The 20,319-nt window shown below is 43.0% G+C and overlaps 1 protein-coding gene across 2 annotated transcripts in view; it reads right to left on the reverse strand.

Moving 5' to 3' along the window:
* The window catches only part of KCNH5 (potassium voltage-gated channel subfamily H member 5), a 165,033-nt gene extending 158,479 nt beyond the window's left edge, over positions 1–6,554 (reverse strand). The window contains exon 1 of one of the 2 annotated variants that reach the window (XM_030484218.1): positions 6,309–6,554. In XM_030484218.1, the coding sequence (XP_030340078.1) occupies positions 6,309–6,381 (73 nt within the window). In that variant the 5' untranslated portion in view covers positions 6,382–6,554. Of the gene's footprint in view, positions 1–6,057; positions 6,067–6,308 lie in introns of those variants that run through there. The other variant, XM_030484219.1, reaches the window with a different exon arrangement.
* Positions 6,555–20,319: the final 13,765 nt, after the last annotated feature.

The following is a 20,319-nucleotide window of genomic DNA, read 5'->3' on the forward strand; positions in this document are numbered from 1 at the left end:
TTTATCCTAGAGTTAAACTAATCCTCACATACCCTGGTTATCATCTAAAGTCCACTGCTGAATCTGTTCCCTGTTAAAATTATGCAGAATACAACATAGATGTAGCAAGACTAAATTTAAACTGGAGAACTCTGTAGCTCTCACTCCAGGTGCACAGGCACCCTTGTGGAACAACCAAAAATCAGATTTCTAGCTTTATACAAATGAGAGTGCTTGCTTCACATTTCCAGATGAGAAAATTGCAGTAACAGTAGTTGTTCAGACATGGGGGCTCCTCTTGCAAACACTCAGCCCGAAGCCAGTCCTGGCTGCAGTTTCACAGGCCCTGGCTGTATCTCACAAAAACCTATTTTGGCAGAGAATTGTTTGCCTCTCCCATGCTCTGCTCTTTGTGCAAGTGGCTGAAGTAGAACTATCAACAGTTCAGATCCAGGCAGGTATCGAGGCGCTGCTTCGGGCCAGTCTCCAAAGGGGATGTTCACAAGCCAGCAGTCAGACTCCCTTCCACTGCCACATCCAGGTGCAGGATTGGACCCTGGCTATTTGGATTACCCAGGGCTTGGCATTTAAAATAGCTAGTCATTGAGTGTGCTGATTAAACAAGAATCAGACTTTTTTTCTGAAAAGCAGGTTATTAAAGTGCTAACTCCAAATCTTCTTCTATTACTTTATTTTATCAAACCAGAAAATCCTTTTCTCTTAGCTTTCCAGGAGAATAATTTAAAATCCCAGTCAACCACCAAACAGTACCCTGTTAAACAGGCTAATTAAATGTATTTCCACAGCTCACTTAACTTCCTGATATTATTCTTCGGCTGTCTACTCCCTCCAACAGCAATAAAAACCTGGATATTTACTTAAAAAAAAAATCAATAATTCCATTTTTCTCTTCTCTCAGATTTCAAGATTAACCTGGGAATGCAACAGCTCTTGCAGTGACCTCTTGTGGCAAGCGCTCAGCAGCGCTCAAGCGTCCCCCAGAGCACAACGTTTCTCCCACCGTCCGCGATACGCACACCAAGAAATATTAGACAGACCCACAATTTAACAAGCAGCTGGTCAGACCTCGAGGAAATCCAGGTATTCCTTTAGGTAACGATATCGCATTATTTGGGTTTCTAAATGAATACAATGGTACAAAGCTGCCATAACCATTAAAAAAAAAAAGAAAAATAAAAAACACATAAAAAATTTTAGACCATGTAAAACTCCCCCAATTTCAGCAGCAGTCAGACATGCTTAATCTTTCTGCATTCAGCAAGCCAACTTGAGAATTAAGGAAAGCAGGGTGCCAGCAATTGAAAACTCCTCACAAATGTCATCTAGTAATGCTTCTTAGTGTAAAAATCCACTTTGCATTGATTTATGTATCAGCAGGCCCCCTGCAGTCATAGAAACTGCAAAAGGAACCCTGTGCCTTCAAATGCCAAAGAAAGCCTTAATGACATAAGCTTCTTGGTCATCCCTTCAGTAGTAAGTTCTCTGCAGTCAGCTGAGCCAGAGGATGGAAACTTTTACTGCACAGTTTATAGTGTCTTTCCATAGAGATTTAGGGAACTTCTGAGGTCCGCATTTTTTCAGAAGATCCCCAGTGACAGACATCCTGTAAATTTGAAGTAACTTGCTTTGAAGAACTCTCTCTCTGCAGCGTGTGTAACTTCACTTGGATCAGAGGAAAATGCAATTTTGTTTTAATTTAGGGGAGAAAAACCTACGCGTATCATGTCCCATAACAATAACATTTTGTCACCCTGCCTGTAAGACATCAGCTACATGGGCTAGTAAGAAGGACAGGAGAGACAACAGACATTTATTTTATCCATAATACCAGTATAATAAAAATGAAAAAGGTGTCTTAGCACTACAGATGTGACACTCATTTCCCTCCCCTTTCCTGCCTAACCTCTCTTTATAACCCAGTCACCTGTACTGAGGGCTATTCCTTTCGCCCTTCAAAGTCACAGGGACCCAGCAGAGCATAAAGCTCTGTCTGAAGGAGCTGCTCTGTAGAAACATGGCACAAAGCTGGAAAAGGACAGGAATTAAATGCTAGCTTCATTAAAGCTCATGGTAAAATTCCCTTGTAAGTCTTACGGAGCCAAGATTTCAGCCCAAGTGTCAAAACACATTTGTGAAAGACCTGAAAGACTCATTTTCCTGAGGAAGCTTCTAAGAGCTATTGCAACAGAAACAATAACCAATAATTATGACTCTTACCATATAGGTAAGACTACATATATTCTTCCACTAAACTAAGCCCTTCTTCCAGACTGTTAGCACTCTTTATTGCATATTGCCACAAAGCCCCAGAGTTAACCTTTTCCCAAACTCACCCTCTACCATAAAAGCAAATTATGCCATTAACATAGGCTTAATGCTTTCGTTGCTAGAATACGTGAAGGGTGAAGATGAACGGGCAAGACAAACACATTCTCTTGCCCCTGTGTGAGAGGCTCAACTCGCTGAACCGCTCTGTACGCCTGCCAGGTCCATGAAGCCCAGCCTGGCTGTGGAGATTTGCCCAATTCTGCACCCGTAACACCTCCACGATGCTGAGCCAAGGTCAGTATCAGCAAGCTCTGAATGCACTAGAGGTGCAACCAGTAATATCAGTAATAAGGGGCACAGACTGCTGAGAACATTTTAGGAGAGAACACTTCCATAAGGAAGGCCCTTATTAAATGTCCAAAATACTAATGGCAGTAAAAGGCAGTCACCTTAATGTGATTTAACCCAGTGCTCTCACAAAACACTTTTTTCAGCTCAACAAAAGACCTGGTGTTCTTAAGATCCAGGGCACAGCCAAGGCTGTAGCAAGATCACATCAATCTTTGTGAGCCTCAGATAAGACCTTTACCTGACGTATTTTCACTCTGCTTTAAAAGAAGAAGAAAGATTGGAGAGTGCACTGAGATTAGCCAGAAGATAGGTCTGTGTATCCTGTGGGCTTGGCCCTTTTTACCAACTGTAGCAGTTGGTCTAACAACAGATCACCCTGCTTCTCCCACAGACTTTGTCTCTGCTCAAGTGGAGCTCAGCTGTGGTGTGGGCAAAGAACCGACTAAGAAGCTCAGAGGTTACTGTCCACCACCAAAGGCTTCAGGAAACATCTGTAACCTGCTGCTGCCCAAAAAGCAAAGTACAATCCTGCTCTAAAACACTTCACAAGCAGCAAGGTGTAAATTTGCCTCCAAAAGAGAGGTTCCCTAGGCAAAGGGACACTGTGGGACCTCTCTCTGTCCCACCCCATAGCTTTGGCAGTTGCTCCATCCTTCCCAAACACATTGGCTGGAAAAAGAACAACTTGGCAGGGTAGCCCAGAAATCCCACCTCTCCATACAGAGGGCAGAAGAGCCGTGGCCACCCCATTCCTTTCTACTCAGGTCTTTTATGCTTTGCTTATGACTGACTTGCCATGATTGTTTCTCTCACAGTTTTAACCTCATTTGCAGCCAAAGCTGGGGCAAAAAGGAAAGGTTCACAAAATTAAACAGAAAATGAGTAAATAATGCTGAAAATTGAATATATGACTGCTTTTAACACCAGGGTGGCCACCACATTAAGTCTTCGCACCGTGTTCCCACTATGCCAGCTCTAACTCTCCACGTTTTAAAATTATTGCAATTTTGTCTATAAATTTTGTTATTTAAAACCATTTCTAGCAACTTTGATTAATTAGACTCCAGCTACATTTCATTTTGAAACCATTGCTTCCATGCTCTTAAAGAAGAGCCTATCTGCTGAAATACTTGTCTAATTTTTCCAGCTGTACCTGTTGCCTAATAGAAGATATTACCTCTATCTACTAACCTTCTCCTCGTTAAGAAAAGATTTATTGCCAAGAACGCAACGGGATTGCATAATTGTGAGAAATCTCAAAAGAGCATGTTCTTTAACCAGTAAAGGTGATAGAAGAGCTCTTTCTGAGGATGCTGAAAATGTCTTTTAAAAAACAATCATCAGTCTTTCCTTCATCCCATTCCTCAACTTGCCAATGAAAAATCGCCTTGAAACTGGTGAATCCAAATATAAAGACAAAAGCCTGCACGCAGTCAGCAGATCAAATCCTTGCCTTCTACCGAGCACTGGCAGGAGCCACTGGAATCAGATTTGCTCTACTGGATGCCATTAAGTTTGGATTAAACAGCACTGAATCCAATGAAAATTACTATTTCTATAAAGGACAAATAAGGTTATGTCCTGGATGACAAAAGTAAGAACTAAATCATGTTTCAGGGCACAATACTGACCACTTACATGAGTTAAAAACGAATTCCCCATCCACTTTTCACCTTGTCCAATGGGGCAGATTTACATCTGTAGCATCATGTTTAGGCATCATCAGTGGCAGAGAAAAAAATGAATGAATGACCAGATCAGCATGCTTTAATGCTCCTAAATTAGACCAGGTTAAAAACTGGAGGGGAACACATGCTTTTAAAGTATAATGTTCACAAGCCTTCTGAGCTTTTACAATTTTTGACATCTCAAAGCTTTACTGAGCTTTCACCAGGGAGGACACATGATTTAATTAGAGCATGATACAAAAGCATAGCAATCCCAAACCATGTTCCCAGCTCTGCCACGGACTCGCCCCATGACCTTGGGAAAACAACTGTGATGCTCTGACCCCCCATTTACGCCACAATTCGAAGAACAGGTTGGGAATGCCTCTGTGTGTCCTCTTCCACACGGAGCTGTGAAGTGTAATTAAATTCCACCAGCACTTTGAAATTGTCAGAGGGAAAGTGCTATATAAACCCCTATTAATTAAGCTTGCATTTAATATTCTGCTAAATATATACACTATTGCGGGAAACTAGCTCTTGGTAATCGTGCAGCAACAGAGCTTGACGGGGACTCAGCTACCAACCACACAACTGACAGAGGCAACACCAAAGGGATGAAGCCCCCCCAAAAAAATAGTTGATGGCTTAATACAAGGTTGGCATTTTAACATAAAATATTTTAAAACAAATTCTAAGTCCTTATCCCACTCCTGCTCCCCATGGAAGTCAATGAATCACTAATTCAGCACCTGCCATCAAAATCGGCACACCAAACCATGTTAGGATGAATGTGGGGTAAATCCAGAGTCGTGCAATAGAAAGGTGGAAGGGAACACTTTTCAGCACGATTTCACATCACATTAATGTCTTCATTAACAATACATGTGGCAACTTTGCTCAATACTCTGCTCTGCCCACCTTTCCCATTCACGTCCCCAGATGCACACTGGCACAGCAGTGTTTGGTATGTCAGGGTTGCCCTAAACTTGGGCTGTCCAACAAGGCATCTTTTAGCATATGCAAAGTCGAGGTTTCTTACCGCACTTCATTCATGCAAATGCTCATATGTTTCAGTAATTAGTTGCCAGTACAAAGATGACATAAATAAAGGAATGTAACTAGCACAAGACTTGCCTAAAGCAGCATCTACTTTAATACATCTAAAGAGACGGCGGTCTGCAACCACACTGTAACTTTAATGGAGCTGTACACAGTACTCTTGATCAGTGCTTTGCACTGGATCAACGGGTAAAATTAACTCCAACAGCAAGGAATAATTTGACAGCCATGCAGTCCTGAACCAGTCCTGTAAATATCCACCAAAGAGAGGAGCTGTAGATGAGCAACTGCAGACAGTTCTTTACATACCTGCTCAGCCCCAGGACTACCATCGTCCTAATCACAGTCACTCCCTCATCCTCCTTCCCAGCACCTTTACCACAGACTGAAGTGCCACAGAATTACAAAGACTTTGAAACCCTGAATGAAAACAGTTGCAAGCCCAATTACTAGAGAATTAAAGAACAAGAAGAGAATAAGGAACAAGAGAAGTTATGGATGCCCCATCCCTGGCAGTGTTCAAGGCCAGGCTGGATGGTGCTTTGAGCAACCTGGTCTAGTGGAAGATGTCCCTGCCCATGGCAGGGGGGTTGGAACTACATGATCTTTAAGGTCTCTTCCAACCCAAACCATTCTATGATTCTATGAAGAAGGGGAAAAAAAAGACACGACGAACAGAGAAAGTATTAGAAATGTAAATGATGACTACCTATTTTCAGAAGCAGCAGTACCGATAACGAGGTAACAAGAAACGGAAGGGGACAGGGACAGGGTGGTGAAGGGCTGGCTCCAGCGGAGCCTGGCAGGGCACAGCAGAGACCTCGTTCCTTGAAGGCACCGCTTTGGCACACACCGCAGCGGGGCAGCTGGCGCGGCGGCTCCGCGCCCCGAGGAGCCGCCGCGGGGACGGAGGGACGGACGGACGGACGGAATGATGGATAGATGGCGGGGATAGCTCACCGCTTGAGCGCCGGACGATGTTCTCCAGGAAGGTGTTCTGCGGTGCCACCAGCCCTCTCTTGCCCCCCGGCATCCTGCAGCGCCGGGCTCGGGGGCCGGGGGTGCGCGGCAGCGGCGGCGACGGCAGCGGCGGCCGCGGCGGCAGCGGCGGGGGGCCGGCGGCGGCTGGTGCGCCCGGTGCCCGTGAGTCGCGCAGGGGCGGCCGCGGCCGCTCATGGTAGTGGCGCCCCCGCGGCGGCTGCAGCGCGGACTGGGGCCGCGCCGCGCACGGAGCCGCCGAGCGCCGCCGCCCGCCCCCCCCCGCGCCTGCGCGCCCGCCCCACCGCCCAGCCGGGCCGCCCCGGGACGGGGGCGGGAGCGGGGAACGGAGCCCCGCAGGTCGCGCCCGGTGCCGTGCCCCGCGGAGCATCGTCGTCTGGCTGGCCCCGAGGTGGCTCTCCGGAAAACCCCTCGAAGTCTCGCCTGTTGTCCGGGGTGAACCAGACCCCCAAAGCCCCTGCCCCCTGCGTTTTCATCTATACAATTTTTTATTATTATTACTATCTTTTGAAACAGCATTCCCGTGCTCTTAGCGGGTGGGTTTTGGGGAAAGCAGACTACGAAATGCTGTATGACACAGTGGAAGGTGACTGCGCTTTGCCCACGAATGATGACCAAAAAGTGCAAGGTAACATGTCAAAAGCCAGCCTTGCGTGAAGTCATCAACCATTTTTTTGGAGGATTCCTCCCTCTCCCGGTGAGAGCAGCCGTGAGAAGGACGCAACAGGAGGCAGATTTGGGGCTGGAGCCCTCTTTTCCATCATTTTATTCAGGGACCCAGCTCTACTGTGTTACTCCGGTGCCGGAGCCCCAAAGGAGCAGATGAGTCACTACAGCGAACCGCCACACGTCTGTTTCTGTGTAAGCTCTCCCCTACTCTTGACCCAGCCGCCTTTCTCCCACCAGCCTTTTCATTACTTAGTCAGTGTCTTTTTGAGCTAAGGACAGCAAAATACTGGAAGGAATTTCTCCACCTATTGCTTCTACCTCTGCTAATTTTAAATGCTGCTACAGACTGGAAAAGATCGTATAAGGAAACAAGAGATGGCAAATCGCTGGTTGCCTAGGGCAGGAGCATGCCCCGCAGAGCACATCCCGATGTGCTGCGCGCTCCTGTGGTAGTTGGCACAAGCAGCAGTGCTTCTCCCAGAGGAAATTATTCCACTGTGGAAAAAATAATTAATAATTTGGTTGTTTTTTTGTTTTGCTGCTCGTTCCCCACCCCCCACCCTGTTTTCAGCACCATCTCCTTCCTATGCTTGGGTCTTGGTCCAACGGGTCACACTGAGGTCACCTGAACAACTCTGCTTAAAGTCAAGCACATGTTTAAAATCTCTACCACACCAGAAGCTGCTGCAGGAGCAGCTCCTTCAAGCTGCATGTCAAGCTGCATGTCAAGCTGCTGTCATGCCCGCCAGTCCTCAAGCAGCTTCTGAAAGGGAAAAAGTCTAGTTCTGCTTTCATTTAAACAAATGCAAATCAGGAGCAGCTCCATTGCAAGCAGTGTCAGGATGCTGACATAAAACTTGCTTGAGAGGGGAAACAGACCCTATTTGTCAAACACTTATTGTTTCCCATCCCAGCTCTGAAATCTTCAGGGCTCTCATTAGGGTGTTGTGGTTTAAAACATACTCCTGCTGAGCTCAGCCCCAGATGCAGGGAAATTTCTTTCCTGGTAATTGATGGCTGGACAGCAACACCTTTATTTCTTTCAAGTGAGCAGTAGCCATATAAAAACATCTCTACACAGGCAAATACTGTGTGACTGATCTGTCTGGACAGTATCGCCAGTACCTCTGCTCCCCAATTCCACCCAATTTGAACCCAACTTGAATTCTTCTACTCATTTCCTATCCTTGTTTTTGAAACCCAGATTTGCCTACTTGCCTTCTATGCCACAATGTTTTGATTAATGCTTCAAATCCCTTTCTACTAAACTTCACCCTTTCTACTAAACTTCTCCATTGCGGTGTTGCAGTCATGCCAGTCACTTCATCCTCCCTGCTTCATGTCCTCAATTTCAGATCCCACTAGTAAGTTTTTATGCTATATTCCCAGTGGCACTAATTAAACAATAGGTTATGGAGAGGGACAAGCTCCAAAAGCATGTATTTAAATGTCACAGACTTCTGATGGGATAGAAAGGGCAGGACATGTGGTGGGATGCTTGCTTCTACATCAAGGTAGCAATAAACTCCAGAGGACAACTCTTTGTTTTTTCCTGAAATGCTGGATGAAGCTAAAGATAATCTTGAAAAGTCTGATAAAGAAAGCAAACTGGAAACTGCAAAGTGACTCTTGGGGACCTTCAAATTGTGCTTGGAAACAGCATCAAGCCACCACACAGGAAGCTGTCAAAAGGGTTTGAGGTCAGTATAAATAGAAAAAAGGCAGCTAAGCAGTTTCTTCCCAAATCAAAAATACGCCAGTCTCAACCAGCTGTTCTTAAATATGGCAGAAAATCCACTGTGGTTCAAAATGCCATTTTTTGGTTTTTTTTTAATCCCAGAACAGGTAAGTCAACAGTTTGAATTATAGGGAATTACTTAGTTATTAAAACAATTTAAAAAAAGTCTAAGCTAAATGTAACAACATTCCTGATGGAAGATCAGAGGATTCCTAGTCCTTCTTTCTTCCCAGCTTTCAAACTGTATTTCTTTAAGCAAATAAACTAGCTTCCCTTTCCTAAAAGGAAAAAGGCTATAAGGGAATGAGCACATTCCTCTTCCAGGGCAAAAGAGAAATCATAACTCCTCCTTCTGCTTCACCATTTCTTTTCTTCTGAAATTTGAAGCACCTGCTCAGGGTGATTTACCTCTTTACTGGCATTTCAACAAAAGGCACTATACCCCATATCCACCATGCAGTGGGCAAACATCAACACCCATAGCAAGTGGAGACAGAGCACGCTATGAAGTTCAGCTGCACCTGGTGAAGAGCTGACTATTTGAATCTAAACCTACAGGAGTGGGTTGTTTTACTTCAGGGACTACTAAACATTTCAGAACTGGTTCTCATCCACAGCACAGAGCTTTAAAAGTATCTTCCATGAATTTATGAATTGAAGACTCATCACCTGGGACTCAGGGGGCTCCTAGAAAAGGAAGGAGGCATAGGCCAGCATAAACAGGTCAGACACTGATCCACCCCAATGGCCTCAGTCATTAAAACGTAGGTGCTGCTGAACTGATTTCCAACATTGCCTCTGCTTTTAGTGATTGTACATAGTGAGTCAGGTTCCATGGGACCTCTTTGGGCACCCAATGACCCCCCACCCATATAGATCTAAAAATACTGTGAGCAGAACTGAGTGGTAGGATACCCTTGGCAAGGCTCAGAGCTGTTTTCTAACCCAGGTGCACACAGAAGACTTCCCATTCTAAAAATCATAATCGAGCTGGCCACAAGCTTTGTTTTTAAACAACGCAATTCATGCAAATCAGTCTATGAACTCCAAAACTAGCGGTGTGTGATTTCCAATGGGTTTGTGTCTCATGACTTACAGGTATATTGCTGAAACAAGGGCTCAAGTGGGAAACAGATGCCATAGGGAGATGCTTAAAGCATGCTAACTGTAGGAAAAGGAGGTAAAGCTTGCTCCTTAAAGTCTAGAGAACCTGCACAGAAGAACATGACAAAAGAGATGTTTCTGGTATCTATGAGGCATGAGCTCCTTAATAAATCTTTCTCCATGGTTAAAGCACACCTATTGTCACAAATGGGAGTGAGACAACAGGTGAGCTCCTACTGCAACTTTCTTCTCAGGAGGGAGGACCATAAGGTCAGTTCTCTTCTAATGTCTCCAAATGCTACCCAAGAAGTGTTCATGGGACCCATCAGAAATCTGCAGGAAGCAAGCATCTCGGGGCCCACTGTCCCCTTCACCACACAGGTAAAATCTGAGTTCAACAGTTACTGAAGTGATGCATCAGATCTGCTATACATGTGAAAGCATTTCTTCATTTTGCTCGGACAGCAGCCTTCAGAAAGCGGGAAATACTTCTGTTCATAGCAACAGCTGATAATACCAAGAAAGAATACTTAGGAGAAAAAAAAAAAAAAAAGGTGGGAGGAGGATATAAATTACAATTTCTTTCCTATTTGTCTTTTGCTTCCTCACCCATTAGAAATTTGAAAATGCAGTTTGACAGACAGGAAATCAATAAAAACTTGACGAAAGTTGTTGCTTTTGGTATAATAGTTGATGGAAAATATCAATGAAGCCTCAGAGCCAAAGTATTTGCTGGTATCTGATTTGGCACTAATGAGAATTCTTCATTCTTTGTTGTGTTGTGCAAGTAAGTCTGGACACCTGAACCCGGAGGCTATGGTTTTCCTTCCCCTTAGCCCTTTTTGCAGTCCAAAGCTGTGTTAGATGGGTCTAACACTGTGAAATTGGTCCGTGGTGGACCACCCCGATCATCTAGAATGAGTGTGTACAGCAAAGGGCCGGCAAGGCCACTCCTCCTGGCGCAGACTGGCCCTCTGCGTTAGAAGGAGTGTGCACGGGGAAAAAGAGCAAGCAAGGTCACTCCTCCTGACACAGGTTGGCCTCTTGCATCAGGATGAGTCTGCACTTTTGGCATTTAAAAAGCCCGGGGTTCGAGAGAGGTCGAGAAGGAGGCGGATCCAACTACCTTTTATGGTTGACTTTACCTCCGTGGGGACACCCGCTAAAGTAGTGCCTGCCACCCCATCTCTTCATGATGCACCTCGGAGCTGGCCTCTTGGTCATTGTATAAGCGTGTGGGTCGGTAAGAATCTGCGCCTAACCTAGTTTTTGGTAGCCTTTAGTTATCTCTCTTTCTAGCTGGTTATATCTCTGGATTTTATATCTATTCTGGATCTTGTAATAAACTTGCTAGAAGTTTGGTGTGCGTGGCTTACGTCCTTCTCCACCTGGAATCCTTCGATCCCTGGAACAAAAGCAAAGAGATGCAGAATTTACATAAGGCAACAGTATTCAGAGAGGGTTGGACAGCTGAGTCAAGCACACAGGAATTAGAAAAAATTAAGGCTTCCTGCATATCTTTTGCCTAGGATGCACTCAGGAGGATGCTCAGTGAATGGTTGTCATAGATGGTGTGAAGCACTTCACTCATAAGAGAGAAGTAGCAATATCTTTATTGATACAAAACAGCCATTTAATAAAGTTTGATAGTAAATGCAACAGTGGTTTAACAAGATTTGATGACAAGGTACACTTGATTATTTACTACATAGAGGACAGGGTCAGACAAAACTACCACTGAGTCATGAGGTTCAGAGAACACCCCTTTGCTTTAGAAACTCCTTCTTAGAGAGGAGTCTAGGTGCAGCTAGATTCAGACCTAGTCTCAGACTTGGTCAAGGATTTATATCTATATCATATACATGCAATCAATCCTTTATATTACTTAGCTAAGATTTCAAAGTTTAACATGCTATTAATCACTTACCAAGAATCTGTTGTGGTAGGGAATCTCTCAGCCTCAAGGAGTAACCTTGACAGGTATCCATGCTCAAAAGGAGATCCTGCCATGCAGCCCGCTACCATGCAGGAGAGCTCAACAGGCCCTGGGTTGTCCACTCTTTATGGAGTAAGATAATTGACTCATAGTCACATATGCATACCGCTACAGAAAACTGGCTTGAGTCAGACCTTGACCAGGATTATGGTTGGGGGTGGTGGTGCACATTGTTCAGATTAGCCCTTTGCTATTGTGTTGTTACCAGTCTCTCCCAAATTGAGCTGAAGAGCCATCAGGCCCCAAATGCAGCCATTACCACCACCACTGATGGTTATCACTTCAGCAGTGTTGGGAAATAAAGGTCAGGGAGGTAGGGAGCACACCAGCACAACGGGTAATGGTTTAAGTCTTTCCTGTTCATAGTTCTCATTCAACATGGCTCTGTGCCATGTTCCTGGGACACCAGCCAACCTCTGCTCAAGACAGCGCGATTAATTTCTCTGTGGTACTCATCACTAATCTGCTGGTGCTTCATAGGCATCAGTGAACGTCTTCTGCATTTTACCTTGTCATAGAGGAATCAGAGAGGAAACTGGAGCACAGCGAGATTAAGGTCAAATTCATCTGGCAAATCACAGTGTCCAATTTGTGACATCCAGGATCCTATAGCAGATGAGTCCCACTTTAGAAGATTACATGTTCAGTGTCCAGTGACTTCAATTATAGTTGTGAGAGCAAAGCATTTCTCCAGATCATAACCTGTGCATTTCCCATGAGCTTATGAAAAAAAAAAAATAAAAAAAATGGAAGAACGGGCACTGGAAGGTAACTAGGTTCAAGTGACTTGCACAGCTTCATGGAAGAGCCCTGCAAGAGATTTAACAATTCCAGCACTTGTTTGCTTTTAACATGAGCCTTTTTATAGACCTTGTCTTATTGCTTCATACCTTTCATTTTCTCTAACGAGCACACCAAAGGTATTACAAGCTGAAGTTGCATAGAACTTGGAAGCCAGGGGAGGAAGATGTATATACACACACATATATGGAAAATTGTGGAGAACGTAACCGAAGACCATGTTGCAATGACTAGACATAAGGACAGAAGTGCTTAGAAACTCCAACATTACTTTTCCACAGGCTTTTCTTCAGCCAGAATCTGACACTTGGGGAAAAAAAGCTTTTAAAATATTATCATTTTATTAACATTGTTTTTCATATCCCTTCACCTGCAAAGGCTGTGCTTCAGTTATCATCAGTCCAGCTGTGCAGCCACAAGGAGCCATTAAGGCTTCTGAAATGACCTAAAATAACACCTCAAATTTAATAGCATCAAAACTTTCACAGTCCATTATCACAGCACCAGACAGGTGCTGCAAGGTCCAAACCAAGATTCCTGTGGATTTTCTCCCTGGAAAGAAGGGAAATTTCTTCTTTTCAAGGGTACAGAGTTCATATTTCTAACCCTGCAAAGAAACCATCACAAATCACATTTACAGCTAGAAAAACAGAGTGATAAGAGTGAAAGTTTTTATGTCTTCGAGACTTTCAGGAGAGAAGAGGTGGCAATCTCAAACTTCAACTCGGAAAGGAGAGGAAGAAAGAGTCCTCCAAGTTAACCTAAAAACCCAGTAAGACCAATAACACAGGATGGCAGTTTACAGATGCCTGAGAAGCCAGACTTGGGACAAGGATAGATGGGGCACAGTCACAGCAGTCAGTGGTGAAAATAGTTGGTGTTCAGTAGGTCAAAAGGGTATGTGGAATAAGGGAAGAAAACATTATTCCTCTATAAGGATAGCAAATGTCAGCACTGAGTTTAATTACTAGGGGCTCTAATGAGCCTGGAGCAACTTCCACTTCTAGGGTTTCCTCCTGAGAAATAAGGTGAGGAGAACCAGTAATTTATTGTCATATTTCACAGCAAAATCACTTGATTATTTACAGAAAGCCAAGAAAAACAGAATAATACCCTTCTCTTGCCCCCCCTTTTTTTTTTTTTTTTTTAGGGGAAAGCATTTCTACCCTCAAACAGGTAATGCCTGAAATAACAATCATATGAAGATGGGATTAAAGAGATTCCCATACTTCAAAAATCATACTCTTCAGGTTATTTTTGCCAGTAGCTGAATCATCACATAAAAGATTCAAAACAGGAAACAATTCAGTTGTATCATAGAAGTGGTCTGCATTTAAAGGAGTGTCCAGCTAAAAACACCTCTCAAAAATATCTTCTGTTTCTCTTGGCCTTTTTGAGTACTCCTAAAGCTTTTATAGCCCAAAATAATCCATGCAAGCATGTTCTGAGAAAATCCGTAACAGAGGCAAGGACTGCATGGTCTCACGGGTTCTTCCTGGGCCCAATTTACAATACACAAAAACCTGCTTTTCACTCCAGGGAGCAGTGCTTATGGAGATCTTTGGACTACTTCAACCAGCAATAAATCCTTGACACAGTAAGGTCAGAGAACTCAGAAATAAACGGTATCCTAATAGCAAAAAGGCATATTTTTTCAAGCAGCAGTGGATTACAGCCTGGATTAAGTCTAACAGAGGCCCCAGACAGCATGATATCCCCCCTTACATCCCCACACCGCCCAATCCGACCAGCAGGGACCTGGCGCAGTATGAAATGAATAGTTGCAAATACCCACCATTCTTCTTCTCCACCCATGGTCACGCACTGGGAACAGGAGGAAAGCAAGCACCCTGCTGGAGGATGGAGCCATTTTCCACATCAGAGCTGTTTTCCAGGGATCCTGCACATTCAGACACATGGATTGCTTCATAGGCTCTGATCTGACCATGTTTCCAGGCTTATGGGGGACTCCAAAGGGAAGAAACTTTTCTTTGTTAAAGAAGTGAAAGCTGAGAATCTCTAATCCTATGGCTCGAGGAGTAGAGTCTCTAGGTCTGATTTTGGCTTTTTTTGTTGTTGTTGAATCTTTTGTCCTTCCACATTTGGTAGCATTCCACGTGTGGAAAGCAGTCAGAAAAGCTGTACTAGCAGGAAGGAGGACAGACCAACCAGTCATCAGTGGTGCTTGTGGCAAAAAGGTGCGGCAGGCAGGGCCGTTTGGAACAGTCTGACACTTCATTTTCATTCCCAGAGGTGTTACAAGTTACCTGACACCTCTTCTGGACCCTTGCCTGTGTGAGAACCATGTCGGGTTCTGGAGCTGCTTCTGGAATGAGCAGGAACTACAAGAAAAACTTCTCCAGAACTAGAAATCCACTGTGTTTATCACATTTTACTGTTACAGGAATGCCTCTGAGAGCCTGAGGATTGTGCATCCAGTACACTAGAAAAATCTGAAGACTTTTTAGCAGCGGAAGCATCAACGTAAGTGGATGACATTAAATTGTCCTGAAAATCATGTACTTTAAAAAAAAAAAAAAAATCCAAACAAAACAACAAAAAAAATGCTTTAAACACTTTTAATGCTTTTTATTCACTTCTAATGTAGGATGTTCAAGTTAAATATTTTATATGTTTCATGTAAAATGTTATAACAGCAGCAATAAGGTTAAAAACAAGGGGTTGGGGGTTTGTTTTTTGGTTGGGTTTTTTTTTTTCAATTTTAAGCCTATTTGTATACACGTTTATTAAAAAAAAAAAAAGTATGAGAAGAAAATGACAGTAGGGCTTAGCTCAACTGATTTTTTTAATTTTTTTTTTTTGAAATTGTCGTTAGAACTCAGCAAGGGACTAAATTTTGAGTTTAAACATACTTCTTACAACTTGTACTACTGGAAACCACAAAGTTTCAGCAGAAAGACACTGTACCTGCATGCACATGTACCTACATGGTTTAGTTTGAGCTAAGGACAGGCGAAAAAAAAAATTCTGTAGATAGCAAACTAAGATAGAACATTTGGGCTAGCAAAAAATCAGGGTACAGCCCACAATCAGACTTCGATCCTCTTACTGCCAGCCTGATGCTTCAGTGCCCCAAATGCCTTTTCAGACACAGAGAAGGATGACACCAGATGCATATCTGCACCAAGCCTTGCTCACATACTTCCTCTTCATAGAGACAGCTTTGACATGGAAACCTTAATTTCAATGTATAGTACAGCAAAAATGATTACCAATGGATGCATCACATGACAGTGTGTGATCTGATGATGAACTGATCATTCATGGCGTCCTGGAAGGCAGCTGGTCATCACCCCTTCCATACATGTTATCCTTCAAGTTATGTCTAACTGCAATAGGAAAAAAGAAAATTAGTTATGAGTCCCTTATCCTAACTACTAAGGCAAAAAAATCTGCAAGATAACAACATAGATTGCCTTCTAAACACCTAATTCAGCTAAATATTTTTGCATCAGTGAAGTTTTCCACTGAGCCCAGTGCTAACATGGACAATGCAGTTTAGCTGTCCAGGCTTAGGATGAGTGATAGCTGGCTGTCCACTTTTTCTTTAGATTAATTTATTATATTGATTTTCACAGAAGCAGAAGGAAGTCTGTAATTTGGCATGTTTATTATAGTGGCTTTTCAGAGAAGTTAAAAACTTTGCATGGAATTGCCTCTTTTTAGTGCAGTCAGTCTCAACCTATAATCTCACTAGCAGTATGTTTCTCACATTATGTTTTATTAGGATTTGCTGCTGGCTTTGCAGAAAGCATGACATAGACACAGAATCTGCTGACACACAAACCTTTTATAACAATAACACGGCTGCTACTCCAGCACTTCTTTGGAAAGCAGTAACATCTTATATGACTAATTGATTAGCATGGAAAAGGTGTCCCTAATTTGCTGTTCTATTGGATATACAGAATAAAACAACTCTTCACTAACACAAGCAGGTCCAACAAATGAGATGCTGTTTAAAATGCAGTTCAGACTGAATTAAGTATTGAAAGACACTAAACTCTGCTTTATGAGAAGGAAGGATGTGCCAGAGCATCAACCAAGCAACCTTAAAAAAAAAAAAAAAAAAAAAAGAAAATCTTTCTAAATTACCATAGTCTGATTGCTTGCCTTAAGACTATGAATATGCCAGGTAAGCAAAGCAAGATAAAACTCACTTGTGTTTTTATAATGAGTGGCTTACAGATCTTGTACTGCCTCCAGCCTCTTTGAACTATGGAAGAAGTCTTAATATGCGGTGCCCCTTGGAGTCAAATCATTGCAGCAGGAACAACCGCATGGTCCCTCCTGGACCAGGACACTTATCCCAGCACTCAGGAGACCAGAGCTGTCGCTAAATGAGAAGGCAAGACCAACACATACATGTAAGCACAGGGAACTGCTCCTGACCTTGGGACATAGTAACCCAAGGCTGGTTTTGGAAAAGGTCTATAAGCATCAAAGTGGAATTTAATTTTATTACCTGGCCCTTGGGCTCAATTCAGACCCATATATTAACTCCCCATGACCCCTGCTTTGGAAATTCTGACTGCGAACTTCAAAATGCCCTGGTGTACCCCACCACAAGCTTTCAGGCTTTGAAATTTTACAGACAAGTTGCACTCTAGCACTGTCCACTCACTGATGCGAGAACCAGGCTGCAGGAGATGAGCAATGCGAACTACAGGAAAGGTATCCTTGAAGGGCAAAATGAAAACTTATTCCATGGCTGCCGAGTTGTTTAGTATATAGATCCAGAAAGCAGGCAGAGGAAGGTGAGGGGAAGAGAGATGAAGAAAAAGATGTGAATGCTCTTTCTATTGATAAATCTGATCCAACGTTTCCACAGCTAAGGATCTTCCTTTTTCAAATTATAAGCTGTTCCTGTGTTGAACACTTAAATGGGAAGTTCAGCGCTGCGCATTTAGACTTTAGTTGGAAAAAAAAAAAAAAAAAAATCACTGTTAACATTAAAAAGGTAGTCAGATACATGCAGAAATAGGAGCAGATTTCAAGAGGAAGCTATTGTAGCAATTACCTTTTAGTAACTTGAACTTTGACATCTTTAAGAGGTTCATTTACTCATGCAGGCAAACCTACAACCTGATAGAAGCAATTAAAACTAAGCTGTTTCTTAGAGTGCATTGAAGGGAGTCTGGGCTGTCCTTCTCATGCGGATATGGCACTTAAAGGAACTGTCTGTGAGCCTGTGCTCTGGGATGTCTCCCACAATCTGTTTAATAATGCAGAGCTGTCTGTTAAGATCCCACAAACTGGGCAATAGGCAGAAGTCAGAAATGCCAGGCAGCAGCAAATTGAACGCGCATGTATTTGTACCCTTCTTGTTATTTCCCCCAGCCAATGAGGCTGAGAAATGCTCCATAATAACCTGACCCATACTCACATGCAGGGAACCCAAACAGACCCAAGTCCTGACGCAGCAGAGAGCAGTGGGAGAGCAGTCCAGCTCCTGCTTTGAAGATTAGTAGGGCCAGTACATCAGAGCAACTGAGGCATTTGAGAAATGCCACCACTAGGCATTTCCCACTTACAACAGAGCAGTTTGGTGTAAAGCACCATTGGGAAGACACTTATTAAATGCATTTACCATTAGGACAAATGCTTGGGAAGCACCCAACCCTCCTTGCTTCAGGCACCATCTAAAGAGACCTACCAAAAACTATACCTTCCCTTATCACCTGCAAGTTTGAAAAGCTATATCTGTTTTTCTTGGGCAGAGATTCTGCTTTACTTTATAAACTCTCTTACCTTTGCAGCACCCTGCTACAGGACTGGCTGGCTGCATTTGTATCCCCTTCACCTTTGTTCTTGCTAGATAAAAATGAACTAGATCCCTCCTGCCTTTTTTTTTTTTTTTTTAATGACAAAGGTAGCAAGAGGGCTCAGGGGAAGGAAGATACCATGTGCCACTGACCCAATTAGAACTTCTTTTCTCTGAATGAGAGGGACCAAGAACTGCACACAGCATCCCAGATGCACTGGCAGGCAAAAGCTCTGCAACTGCTAGAGGTTGCTCATTTGTTTACTTCAAAATCACAACTGTTACTTTATTTTGAAATAAATTATTTGGTTATGTAAAACCCATTTTTACACGAGGCAGGTAATTAAATCAACTTCTTGAAACTTAGAGCATCTGTACATTTTAGCCAATGATTTGTTTTGACGTTGCTTTATGAGAGCAGTGCTCCCCAGCTGTACAGCCTAATTATTTAGCATCTTTTCCTTAACCTATTTCCTTATTTCCAAATGCACCACAACTTAACTGTAGACTGTAGAAAACACTTCACCCAAAACAGTTACCCAGCTCTTTGTGTGTGACGGGAGTCCAGAGCAGGCTACAGTTTTCCAGCTTTGTGTGCGAAGAATTTGCTTCTGCAATCAGTGCTATAAAAAACCACATCTCCCTCAGAATGTGTATATGAATAGTCCCACATACAGAAGTATGAGTGATTGTAGCCATAATAATTATTTCCATAATAAATATTACTTTTATTTGCAAAGACCACAATTTGTGCTTGCACTGTAGCTCTTCACTGAAGTCCTTTGCATTCAGTAATCAAATAACTTAGGACAAGATTTCCTCCATAATGAAGAGCAGCAGTTGACTCTCTACTGCTGAATCTAATTTCCATCAGAAAGATATAATTACAGCCTTTAATTTCTGGTTAGAAAACTGGAAATCACCAATATAAACCATTTTGCACCATTTTTCAAGTGCTTTTTGAGCTACAGATCATACAAAAATAATCTGGTTCTTAACTATATCAATCTCACTTATCTTCATCTCGAAATAGACAGAAGCGAGACCTAAATAAAACATAACAGACTTACACAGCCACTAAGTCTTGTGGACAAACAGAATCCTGTATCTTTTGTTGGATACAGGATTCTCATCCTGCTGTTTTCAATCAAACAGCTTTTGAGATTTTTCTCTGCTAGGAGTAGAAACACACATTTAATAAGTATAAACCTAATGCCCCCTGTTGGTTATATACAGCTAAAAACCTAGCCTATCCACATACAGATTACACCACCTCCTACTGCTAACAAAAGCATTATACACAACATCAAAGATCTTACACAGGGACAGAGATTATGAACAGAACACAAAGACTATTCCCTTGACCTAGAAATAGCATCAGAATTGGAGAAATGCAGCAAGGAACTGCCATCTTCTCACATTTTGCTACAAATGCTACCATTAAAATAGCTACATTGCAAGGAGCGCTGTGCTATCTCCTGTTCTTTGAGTCTGTAATACTACAGACTCCAGGTTCATCAGAAAAGAAGTCCAGAGCTGGATATCAGCAAATGCCAGCCTCCTCCTGGAAACACATCTGGTCTACACCATACAGATATCCAAACTGCCCAGAACCATAATGACTTTCAGTGCCGAGCTCCAGCCAGGAGCAGGAGGCATAAATACCACTTCACTACCTTACCTTAGCTATCAGAGCAGGTGCCTCTTATTGAGGGATAACGTCATCTCTGTCTTCAAGTTAAAAGCATATCAGGATTAGGATTCAGAGGGACAAAATAAACTGTTTAGGAAATGACAGAACATTGAAACACAGGGGAACACCAGCAGGCATTTTGCAACTGCAGGTAGCCAAGCACATGCCTATCGCTGAGCAAAAGTG

The sequence above is a fragment of the Strigops habroptila genome, chromosome 4 (assembly GCF_004027225.2).
Source record: "Strigops habroptila isolate Jane chromosome 4, bStrHab1.2.pri, whole genome shotgun sequence".
NCBI lineage: Eukaryota > Metazoa > Chordata > Aves > Psittaciformes > Psittacidae > Strigops > Strigops habroptila.